This window comes from Sinocyclocheilus anshuiensis, unplaced genomic scaffold (genome assembly GCF_001515605.1).
Source record: "Sinocyclocheilus anshuiensis isolate Anshui unplaced genomic scaffold, SAMN03320099.WGS_v1.1 scaffold766, whole genome shotgun sequence".
NCBI lineage: Eukaryota > Metazoa > Chordata > Actinopteri > Cypriniformes > Cyprinidae > Sinocyclocheilus > Sinocyclocheilus anshuiensis.
The window spans coordinates 743199-755348 of NW_015546060.1; the positions used below are offsets into that span (position 1 = coordinate 743199).

Genomic DNA, 12150 nt, shown 5'->3' on the forward strand with positions numbered 1-12150 from the left:
CAACGATTCGATTTGATTCGAATCGATTCTGCATTCTTTAAGTGCCTTCACAGGATTATTTAAATGCTTCCCCTAAATTCTTTAAATGCTTAGTCAGGAGGCAAATTACACAGCACCCTTTATGATTACAGAACCATAGGTTAGAAAGAAAAAAAACACTTTTGTGTATTGTTAGATGCTAGTTTAATGATGCTATGGCTTGACGTGGCATATGTAGAAATTTATGTAAGCCAAGATTAAAAAAAAAAAAAAAGAGCTTTAAAAGTATTATGTAGTCTATAGGCTAACATTTTGTCACACCAGGGGCGTAGCCATCATTTCAGAAGTGACAGAAATGCCTAATACAATAATTTTAGGTATGTATGTATGTATTATTATTATATATATATATATTTTTTTTGGTCAAACAATATATTACTTTTTAAATATTTTACTAAAAATTGAGATAAAAATTACAAAATATATACATAATGAAAATGAATGGGGACTGGAGCAAAATACTGGGTGATTTGTTTTTTAATTCATTTATATTAAAAAAATAAAATTTTCAGTGTTTCCTACCTTTCATCTGAGGAATATAGAAGTCAATTTTTTTCAAATATTATTTTCATAAAATAATATATAAAAATATTTTAATTAAAAGCCTGATTACATTTTAATATAAAGTCTGATTACATTGCAATATAAAATAATGCAATTAAATAGCTGCAGAATGACTCATGAGTATACCGTCTAACTATTTGTGAGGAATAGATTTTGTGAGCAATTTAAGCTATTATTCTATGAAATATTTGGTCATTTTGATAGCTCCAGTCCCCATTCACCTTCAAAATATGCATAAGAGCCTTTTTGGAGGCCAGTACATCATTCAAAATGCTTCTTTTTGTGTTCCATGAATAAATGATGACAGAATTTTCATTTTTGAGTGGCCTGTCCCTTTAAGATTTCAGATCCAGTACAGGCTCATTTCAATAGCAGCATTACCCTTTTCCTGACCATATTGATTTGTACCTTTTCAAGGGCTCTGGTGTTCCACAGAAGGATCTGTCTTGTTTCTCAGTGTCGGGAGTTTTCTTTATCTGTCCTCTCACTGGAAAAACCTTAACAAAGACCGAAAGAGAAATGCACATAAAGGAGGCCATTCTGATGGTGAGGTTATTACAGACAAAATCTTGATGACTTTTTGAAGAGCTTACGTGTGGATGTTCCTGAAGGTTCTTCTTTCCTCACAGAGGTTCTCAGAGGATGCGATAGAGGCCTCCATTATGATGATTCACACCTTTAATAAAGACAAAGAGAAAGTAAAGGCTGCCATTGATGTCATTAGCAAGTGAGGACTATTTGAACCTTGCGCAACAATATCTGAGTGTTTGTATAATGTTTAACTGAAACCTGTAATGCGTGGACAGGTACGTCGAAAACATCTGTAAGAATCCGACTGAGGAAAAGTACAGGAAGATCAAACTTGGCAATAAAGTGTTTCAGGTATGAGCATTTTCACTGCCAGGATCGAGAAAAATGTCAATTCAAACAGCAAATGCACTTATGTTTTGTCCTTTTATTTATGAAGGACAAAGTCAGTGGGATTGAAGGATCTCGGGAGTATCTTCAGGCCTTGGGATTTGAAAGCACCACGCTGCCAGTAGATGGCGAAGGTAATGTGCAAATAGTGTTATATTTAAGGGTAAAGTGTGCAATATCTTTGACGTCAAGTCCTCACATGCTCTCCGTCTGAATAATGTCTCTCAGACAGGACTGAGGAGTTCCTGGTGCTGCCGGTGCAGGAATCGGAGGCTCTGGAGCAGATGAAGGTTCATTTGGAGCGGCTGCAGAAGGGCGAGCCGGTCAGAGCCAAGCTGGACCGTCAGATGCAGGTCTTCAGACCCTCACAGCATGCCACACACTTCCAGCTTCCCCCAGACTTCTACAATCTGACCGCGGAGGAACTGAAAAGAGAACAGCAACTGAAGTAAAGAAATGAACAACAGTGGCGTTTGAGCTGTTTAAGCTAATAAAAGCCTTACCGTATTTTTATGATCTTCCTTCATCGCAGGAGTGAAATCGTGGAGAGAAACACGATGCTGCGAACCAAAGCCATGCGTGAAAAAGATGAGCAGAGGGAGAGAAGAAAGTACAACTACGTGCTTCTGAGAGTGCGGTTACCGGATGAAAATATACTACAGGGTGGGTAGTTTTGAATTGTTATTAATATTAATTAGGAATATGTGTGCGTGTATATATATATATATATATATATACGAAATGCAAATCAATTTCTAATCTTTATATAATGTGTTTTTTCTGGATTTTTTTTGGTCGGTATTCTGTCTCCATCCGTTAAAATAAACCTACCATAAAAATTACAGACCCTTCATTTCTTTGTAAGTGGGCAAACTTACAAAATCAGCATGCTGCGAACCAAAGCCATGCGTGAAAAAGATGAGCAGAGGGAGAGAAGAAAGTACAACTACGTGCTTCTGAGAGTGCGGTTACCGGATGAAAATATACTACAGGGTGGGTAGTTTTGAATTGTTATTAATATTAATTAGGAATATGTGTGCGTGTATATATATATATATATATATATATATACACACACACACATAAAACTAGTGTAACAAAAAGTGTAAATAGTGAAAAATAATGTACAAAAAGTAATAAAATTGAATTAAAAATTAAATCTATTTTATTCCATTGTTAGGCATTTTCCACGTAATATTTAACACATTGATACAATATCTTTATTAATGGAAAAATAAATATGTATTTAACATTCTGTATTGTAATATAGTTGTAAACGGCAAAGCAAAAATAGTGTAAAAAGTAAATAAAATAAAAAAAATAATATAAAACATTATAAAATTAGATTAAACAATTAATGTATTCCATTAGCAGCCATAGTTTAACCAAATATTTTCACTATACTGTTTAACATATTTATATATAGTAAATAAAAAAAAATTATATAAAATTGAAAAGTATTCTTTTGGCAGCCAGAACCAAATATTTTCCCTATAATATTTAACACACATGTATACCTTTTATAAATGAAAAATATACATTTAATATTATATATTGTAATAAAGTGTTAAACAGTAGTTTAAAAATTGTAAAAGAAAATTGAAAATGTTTAAAAAATACTTTTGTTAAACTAAAATAAAAACAAATTGAAAATGAGATTAATCTCTATTTTATTTACAGCTATATTTTAACCAAATAGTTTCCCTATTTATTAAAAATTCATATTTACCATTTTATATTGTAATATTTTTTGTATATATATATATATTTTTTTCTAGATTTTTAGGTAAGGGGTCTTTCAGAGGGCTTTGGCATAAAATGTTTGAATGAAACCCCATGATGTTGACAAACAGCTCAAATAGCCTTTTTTATCAAATGTGAGTTGCACATTGATGCTTTTAAACCTTCCAGAATGCTTTGCCCCATAGATGTGTGTTGTCTTCTTTTGGCAAACTTGTTCTTCAGCATAAATTCAATTTGAAATGCTCTGCAGGCACTTTCCTGGCGTGGGAGAGGGTAGCAGCGTTGTACCAGTTTGTGCGCGATTCTCTAGAGAACGGCTGGCAACCCTTTGAGCTGATGGCACCCGGAGGACAAAAACTGAAGGATGATGAGGAATTGGCTCTGAATGAGTGCAACCTGGTAGCTCAAGTTCAAGTTCAAACATCTACAATTTTAATTCATTAAAAAATGACTAATACTTGAATCATACCTTTGTTTTCACCTTCCAGGCCCCAGCAGCTCTGCTGACCTTCTCATGGGACGCCGCAGTGCAGGCAGACATCGCGGCAGCCGGAGGAAAGAATGCTATTCTGCTTAAAGCAGCACTGTTAGAGAACATCAAGACCCTGAGCTGAACATTTAGTCTTGCTGTGTCTCCCCGGTCACTGCTGTCCCTGCCTGCGCTCTCTCGCCGCTCCTAGTCCACCACCACAATCCCACACGGTTTCACAGGATGAGCCCGATACATCGAGTGTGTCCACGGCATGTGCTAGGTAGATTTATATGGTGCTAAACGGTTTTCCTGTCAGTGATGTTATGTGGAGTGTTAGCACCATATGGGCCAATTTCCAAACAATCTGTTCTGTTCTAATGCATTGTTGCTTGAGGTATCATGACCAGTCATTATATGATGATGGAAGATGCTCAGTTCGGTTGGAAATGGTCTTTAAGAGGATCTCTTGTCATTTAAAGCACTTTTTAGCTACTGCCGAGAGAGAAATGTCGATGTACCATAAAATCTCATTGTGACAACAGAAGCACTGTTTGAAATGTATCTAACGTGAGCTCTACCAAGTTCTGATTGTCTTTTGTTTTATTTCCTGCTTAACATAAATGAAACTACGCATGAATGTTATAACGCAACTTAAATTAGACTAAAAGCTCTGGTCTCCAACAACAATCTACCTCCCAATGCAGATAAATGTCCACTCATTTCATTTAAAATGTCAGCTAATTGAATACACCCAATGCACGTGACAAATTTCATCCAGTTTTTTTTTTTTTTGCACTAGTTGTCCACAAGATTGCAACACTGGCCCAGCTGTGAATGTGCAAGATTTCCACTTCATTAGCCACTAGATCTAAACTAGAAGAATATCAATAGAGTAATAAAGTGCAGTAAACTGTAAAACTGTTGGCGCTACAAACAAGTGTTTATGGTTATAATGAATTAAAATGATAAATATCAGTTTGCAATATTTAGCAGCATAACAGCTAAGGTAACTGGAAGTGATAAACACCGGAAGCCTTGCATTTACAAATGGTTATGTTAAAAATGACTTCTGGAGAGAAACAGCACAGACACTAGACGATAAATATATTAACCAATAAATTAATATATTTTGAAAGGCTATGTGATGGCATCAAAGCTCCACCTGATTTTTAAACACAAAAGTAAACCATTTACCATCAACATGCAAGAATTTTGCTTCATTAGAAGCTAGTTAAATTATAACTAGCGGTAAAATGGTAAATGATTGCGTTACAAACAAGTGTTTATAAATATGAAAAATATAACAAATACCAGTTTGCAATATTATGGAGTACAATGGACCGTTTTTGTAAAATGGCTGACTCCGGAAATCTTGCACAATCAGGTTAAAAATGCACCTGCTTTTGTGAATACTTTGGGTATTAGACTGATTCCGTTGCAGAAGAATATTGTCACAAACTTGTTCCTTTATTAAACCATGCTATATTATAAATGAACAGTGCTTGTATTTTAACATATTTTGTCAAGTTCAAAATGTTGTGTTCTGTTGCATTTGATGTGATGTATGAAATAAAATGCATTGTCGAATGTGATGCGTGTATGTGAAAAACCAAATGTCTCTGAGAAAGTAACTCTTGTACATGTGATCACATGGAAGGAAAATGTTTAACAGCATATTAAAAATTGTTCATTTTTAAATAATGCTTTATTTAAACAAGCTTTGTAGGAAACCCATTGTAGCAAACTACGGCGCAGTTTATTCGAGACAATTAAGAAAACACTTCACCAAAAGAAATGCCAATGCTGCTGTTTTTTCCCGTTAGATGGCCACATACTATTTCAGCTTCTACGCCATTGTTCAAAAAAAACAAAAATAGTATTTACACCACATAAGGCAGCCTGGTCAACAAATGGCATATGCTGTTTTTATACAAAGCCTCTTGGAACAAGGGAAAGACTTCTGGTGGGCTAAAGAAGTTAAGATGGGGGTAGAAGAAAAAGAAACGCAAATGGAATATAAAAGTGCAATATATTTCAATTGTCATTATTTTTGAAAGACATACACCATTTCAAGTATTCTGAGCGAAAAAAAAATTAAAGGATTTAAAACAATGGTGCGGAGCACTGAGCCCAGCAGTGTCAGAGCTGATGAATGTACCAGCAGAGTCTTTACACGCTTTCAAAAAGTGGGACCTCTCCTATGAAGAAGAGCAGTAGACCATCTAGCACATCTCCACTTAAAGAAGAGGAAACAAATGATTCATTCCAGGGACCTTTAATACGGTATGATCCTTTGAACTGTAGATCAGATTTTGAGTGTCTGGTTCACATGCATGCAAACCCAACAAGAAGGGGTCAGATCTCAGGTGGTGGCTGGGGTAAGGCAGGGTAGGGCAAGAGCAGCAGTTTTGGATGCATTCGTGTCCATGGGCTCCGTGTTTCTCTTGGTTCGTCGCAAGGATGTGTTGGCATCCTGTTCAGAGAATCCTATGAAGAAAAAACACATTTATCAAGCTAATTCTGGCAGATTTGTTTGTTGTCAAGCTTTATTAGCAACATACACAAACCAGATTGTTCCCCAATGATGATGCAATCATCGTCTTCATCATCTTCAGTGTCTGCTTGGAAGCCATCGGTCTCCATGGTCTCAGTCTAAATACATTGTGTAATAAACAGCAAAGTTAGCAGAAGACAAATGGGTAGTAAGCAAAAAAAAAAAAAAAAACTGCTGGCGCTTTTCCTCTTGTTGGATGGTGTGGTGGAACTGGACGTGGTGGGCGAGTTGCCCTGTGAGCCGGCGTGCTCGTCACGGGTAATCTGAGCGCCGGAGGTGAGGTAGGTCCACTGGCAGGGAACGGACAAGGCCTCCTGAGAATGACGGGCCAGAACTTCCGGATGCACGTACCAGCAGCATCGTCTGTAAGTGGAGCGCTTTTCGTACACGGCGTGCTCCTTTATGATACGCCTGATTTGGATCCTTTTGCCAAATAATAAGACAATATGCTTAGAAATGTGTTTTGTGTAGCTTCATAATTCTGACATGCTGCCAAAAACACTCCCCAGAGTGCAACTGGAAGTCAATGACAACATGTTTTCCAGGTATTAGGCAAATGAGTCATTCAATTTACTAAGAAATATACACCAAAATAACCACAAATTCCATCTTCTTGAATGTCCCAATGTTTTTTTTTTTTAAATGGGGTTCTGGTAAATGCCTGAAATAAGGGTTTGTTTTTAACAAAAGCTCACGATATTTTCATGTTTTACTCTATGACATAAAAAGCCTCAGTAATATTCTGTAGCTTGTATATGCCTTTAAACAGGCTGTTGCAACAAGTGGCTAAGGGGGAGTACAGATGTTATCAGGGACATTAAAGGTCATCACAAAACAGGAAAACTCATCAGTCTACTTTTACAGCCTCATTGTTTATAATAAAGCTCTTGCAAACTACTCAAACTTTCCAATTTGTCCCATCACTAGCTTTTGTTTTTAATTTATTTCTGATTGCATTTATGCTTCAAAATTAATAAAAGTTGTGTTAATTTGTGAAGATAAAAAAATAAATAAATAATAAAAAAAAAAAATAGTACGAATTTTAAACTTGTGTTGGTCACAGCGCTTATTTTCTGCAGTAATCCAAAAGCCAATGGCAAAATCTTGTTTTGTCAAGGGAACTGGGTTGATGCTAACTTTCAGCATGACACTGTAAGCTGGTTTACCTGGGTGGGACATTGTCATTACAATTCTGAGGACTTTCTGTGGGCGAGGATGTTTGCTGGCGACAGAACTCCAGGAACTCGTTGATTATGACTTTACTGCTGTTCACATTCCCATGCAGCAAGGGCAGCAGCTGTGACAGCACTGAAGAGACGTGAGAAACACATTAACATCTCAGCAATACATGTGAGAGGGTTTTACAATGCAACTGTATTAAAGGCATGTAATGAAGGCAATTTACTTTTGTTCAGGAATGCAAACAAAGTGGATAATGAAAATATTCATGTTTTGCCCATTTTTGGGTGTGAATTTTCGAGAAGGGTCTGGCTGCAGACATGCACTTGCACTCTCAGACACCTGCACTTCTGCAAGTGACGTCACTTGCAATATTTTTTTATTTACTTTTTTAATTCAATCTCATCATTTTACGAAAATAGCCAGGTGGTGAAGACAAGAAAAAAAGAAAAGAAAATTACAATGTAACGTGTAATCGCCACCTGCGACGTCACTTGCAATCAACACAAATCATGTGTGTTGCCAATGGAGACAAGACACTGTGGAGGTTAAACAATTAAAACGAATTTAGTACCAAAACGTACAGGGTCCTGCAGGTCACCTGTAGGAGAAAAAGACAAGACCCACTAATCCGCGACTACAGAACAGCAGAATATTATTATTATATAGCATATTATTATTTAATATTATTTAATTTATATAGTACTTTGTGTATTGCTGTACACCCAAAGTGCTTTACAATCATGTTGGGGGTCTCTCCTCAACCACCACCAGTGTTCAGCATCCACCTGGATATAACCGTATATACCGTTGTCCTGCAGCCACAGGACAACGGTGCCAGTGCGCTCACCACACACCAGCTACAGGTGGATAGGAGAGAGTCATAGTGCCAATCAAGTGGATGGGGATTATTAGGAGGCCATGATAGACAAGGGCCAGTGCCAGCAATTTGGCCAGGACACCGGGGTTACACCTCTACTCTTCACGAGGTGTGCCATGCGATTTTTAATAACCACAGAGAGTCAGGACCTCGGTTTAACGTCTCATCCGAAGGACGGTGCTTTTTACAGTACAGTGTCCCCGTCACTATACTGGGGCGCTAGGACCCACACAGACCACAGGGTGAGCACCCCCTGCTGGCCTCACTAACACCTCTTCCAACAGCAACCTAGTTTTCCCAGGTCTCCAATCCAGGTACTGACCAGGCTCAACCCTGCATAGCGTCAGTGGGCAACCAGTTTTGGGCTGCAGGGTGATATGGCTGTGGAACACAATGCGCAGTCTCTCGTTAAGCGTTTTCCTCCCGTAGAAAACCATAAACACTTAATATGGCTTAACACTAGAACCCGTGGCTGTTTTTAAAACGTACATAAAAGATTTTTAATAAAACATTCAAGTCTTCCAGTCACTGACTTTTACTAAAAGTGTGTGATTTACAACCCCCTGTTGTTAAAAACTGTTTAGATAAAACCAGATTAAAAAATGGGGCATTTATACCTATAAGCGCCAGCGCGGGTCAAATTTACCCGCTATATAATGCCTGTATGTTCGCGCTGTCATTTTTGTGCCGCTTATGTTTTAACGTAGTACATTGCTAGGCAACGCCTTTCACTCACTGAATTAGCGGTTATCAGTTTCATAAATATAGACAAAATGAGTAAAAGAAGGCGATTTATGAATGTTGAAGAGGTATAAGAAGCACTAAATGCCATGAGCAATAGAGAGTCTGACGGTGGGGAGATAAGTAAAGCGTCCTGTCGGCTCAGCATCTGACGGCGATCAATCTATCATATTTAGACGTTTTATCCTAATGTTACTCACAATTGTTCAAAATTGTGATTAATTATTTAATTTTTGTTTAGCCATTTCTACCGTTTATTGTTCACTTCTGTGTTGCTATTTATTCTAGTCTGCCAGTTTCCTGAAGAAAAGAAATCCGATCTGATGTAGGCTAATGAAAAAAACTTTCTTTTTTTTTTGATTACCCGAAGTTTATTGGTGTTCTTCTTGCATAATTCAAATTATAAATGATATAACTAAACAAATTAATAATTAATTAGGTAAAGCTGTGCGCTTGAATTTGTCATTGCATCATCCTATGCAATGTGGTGAATTATTATTGCTCATTATTGTCTATAGGCTATTTTAGTCATTTAAATAACATAGGTTATCTTAATATATTGATTAATGACATTGTATTTACTTCCTTCTAATTCTCATTGTGAGTGCAGGCTTGTTTAGCTTAATATTGACCGTTATGAAAAGTGACTAGTGTAGCCTGCATAAAAAAGCCTTGAACATAAAACAACAGGACAAAAATATATTTGATGACTAGACAATCATTTCATGACTCTAGACACTTTTTTGTGAAGACAGTAGCATAATACGGTGAAATAATATTTTCTTTAGCCATACAAAAACAGCTGTCATGGGCATGGGTAAAATTTACCCGCTGGCGCTTTTAGGTATACAGCGACCCCTAGCGGTTCTAGTGTTAATGTATTAAGATCAAATTTTATATGCAGTTTATTAATATAACGTATGCATATGTACAGTCATGTGAAAAAGTTAGGACACCCTATTGAATTCCATGGTTTTCTGTATCAGGACATAGTAAATTATCTGGTCCTTGGCAGGTCTTAAAATTCAGAAAATAAAACCTCAGATGAACAACATCATATGACATATCACATCATATGTTTTATTTATTTTTAACAAAAATACATGTATTTTAACATAAATAAAGCAAAGATGGAAAAACCATGTGTGACAAAGTTAGGACATCCTATGATTTAACTGCCTGTAGATCCACTTTTAGCAGCAATAACTTGAAGTAATCATTTTCTGTATGACTTTATCAGTCTCTCACATCGTTCTGGAAGAATTTTGGCCCACTCTTCTTTACAACGTTGCTCCAGTTTATTGAGGTTTGTGGGCATTTGTTTATACACATATCACCACATGATTTCAGTCAGGATGAGGTCTGGACTATGACTGGGCAATTGCAGCACCTTGATTCTTTTCTTTTCAGCCGTTCTGTTGTAGATTTGCTGGTGTGTTTGGGATTATTGTCCTGTTGCACGACCCAATTTTGGCCCAACTTTAGCTGTTGGATGGATGGCCTCAAATTTGACTCTAGAATACTTTGGTATACAGAGGAGTTCATGGTCGATTCAATGACTGTGAGGTGCCCAGTACCTGTGTCTAGAAGACAAACCCAAAATCACCAGCATGTGACTTTTGGTATGAGGTGTTTGTGCTGATATGCTCTTTAGGTTTTCACCAAACATGGCACTGTGCATTATGGCCAAACATCTCCCCTTTGGTCTCATCTGTACAAAGGACATTGTTCTAGAAGTCTTATGGTTTGTTCAGATGCAACTTTGCAAACCTAAACCATGCCGTCATGTTTTTTAGAGTAGAGGATTTTTTCTGCCAAGCCTTCCAAATATGCCATGCTTGTCCCATATTTTTCTAATTGAACCGTCATGAACTTTATCATTTAACATGTTAACTGAGGCCTGTAGAGTCTGCGGTGAAGTTCTTGGGCTGTCTGCCATTTCTCTGAGCGTTACACGGTCAGTTCTTGGGGTGAATTTCCAGGGACGTCCACTTCTGGAAGGATTGGTGTCCGTTTTGAATGTCTTCCACTTGTGAATAAACTTCCTCATTGTGGAATAACGAACTTCAAATTGTTTGGAAATGGCCGTATTATCCTTCCCAGATTGATGGCAGCAACAATTGCTTCTGTAAGATCATTGCTGATGTCTTTCCTCTTTAGCATTGTTAACACACACCTGAAGGCTCCAGACCAGCAAACTGCCAAAACTTCTGCTTTTATAGAGCTGCTCACACTTGCTGATGATCAGTTAATCAAAGGTATTTGATTAGCAGTGCCTGACTGTTACTTACCCTCTTAATTCCAATGTTAACAGTAAGGGTGTCCTAACACACATGGCTTTTCCATCTTGTCTTTATTTTTGTTAAATAAACAATGACACGGTGCAATATGTCATGTGTTGCTGTTCATCTGAGGTTTTATTTTCCTAAATTTAAGACCTGCCAATGACCAGTTATTTTTTTATGATGCCCTGATACAGAAAACCATGGAATTCAATAGGGTGTCCTAACTTTTTCACATGACTGTATATGGTGTTTTCTCCCATACCGCAAAACACGGCATAATGACTACGATGATAAAGACCAAACTCAATATACTCCTCTTCATTATTAAATCATAACTAATATGTACAGGCAAGCAGGTGAGCCCAGAATAAACAACACGCATAGTTTCGCGTTAAGCATTTTCAGGGCTCTACAGTGCGACCATTTCAGTTGCATTTGCGACTGAAAACTACTGTGTGCGACTATGACATTTTTTTTTTAGGAGCACCAGTGCGACTGACCCGATCATCATCATACTTGTGATTGCGCTCAGGGGAGCTTCAAAGGTTTTTACGTGTTTTTGCAGCATTGCGTAATGTATCACAGACGTATCTCACGAATCCTTTCATAAGCAAAGTGTAGACAGGGTGTAAATAAGAGATTCATTGCGCAGTGTAGAGAGCTTCGTTGATTATAAATGTGAGATCGAGATGAACTAAGATGAGTGACAGCTTTTAATGATTTTTAAGGGAGTTTGTAAATGTGATACTGATTTAATACAATACAATTCAATAGG

General features: G+C 37.2%; 2 protein-coding genes across 2 annotated transcripts in view; one reads left to right on the forward strand and one right to left on the reverse strand.

Annotated features, from left to right (window-relative positions):
* LOC107699423 (UBX domain-containing protein 6-like) overlaps positions 1 to 4731 on the forward strand; it is a 6889-nt gene extending 2158 nt beyond the window's left edge. The window contains exons 4-11 of the mRNA XM_016500676.1: positions 1021 to 1149; positions 1233 to 1330; positions 1410 to 1485; positions 1571 to 1655; positions 1750 to 1969; positions 2054 to 2184; positions 3515 to 3663; positions 3753 to 4731. Of these exons, the coding sequence (XP_016356162.1) occupies positions 1021 to 1149; positions 1233 to 1330; positions 1410 to 1485; positions 1571 to 1655; positions 1750 to 1969; positions 2054 to 2184; positions 3515 to 3663; positions 3753 to 3878 (1014 nt within the window). The 3' untranslated portion in view covers positions 3879 to 4731. The remainder of the gene's footprint in view (positions 1 to 1020; positions 1150 to 1232; positions 1331 to 1409; positions 1486 to 1570; positions 1656 to 1749; positions 1970 to 2053; positions 2185 to 3514; positions 3664 to 3752) is intronic.
* The window catches only part of LOC107699396 (chromatin assembly factor 1 subunit A-like), a 27952-nt gene continuing 20101 nt past the window's right edge, over positions 4300 to 12150 (reverse strand). Inside the window, exons 14-17 of the mRNA XM_016500634.1 lie at positions 7457 to 7598; positions 6470 to 6713; positions 6304 to 6388; positions 4300 to 6223 (exon numbers count right to left, since the gene is read on the reverse strand). Of these exons, the coding sequence (XP_016356120.1) occupies positions 6099 to 6223; positions 6304 to 6388; positions 6470 to 6713; positions 7457 to 7598 (596 nt within the window). The 3' untranslated portion in view covers positions 4300 to 6098. The remainder of the gene's footprint in view (positions 6224 to 6303; positions 6389 to 6469; positions 6714 to 7456; positions 7599 to 12150) is intronic.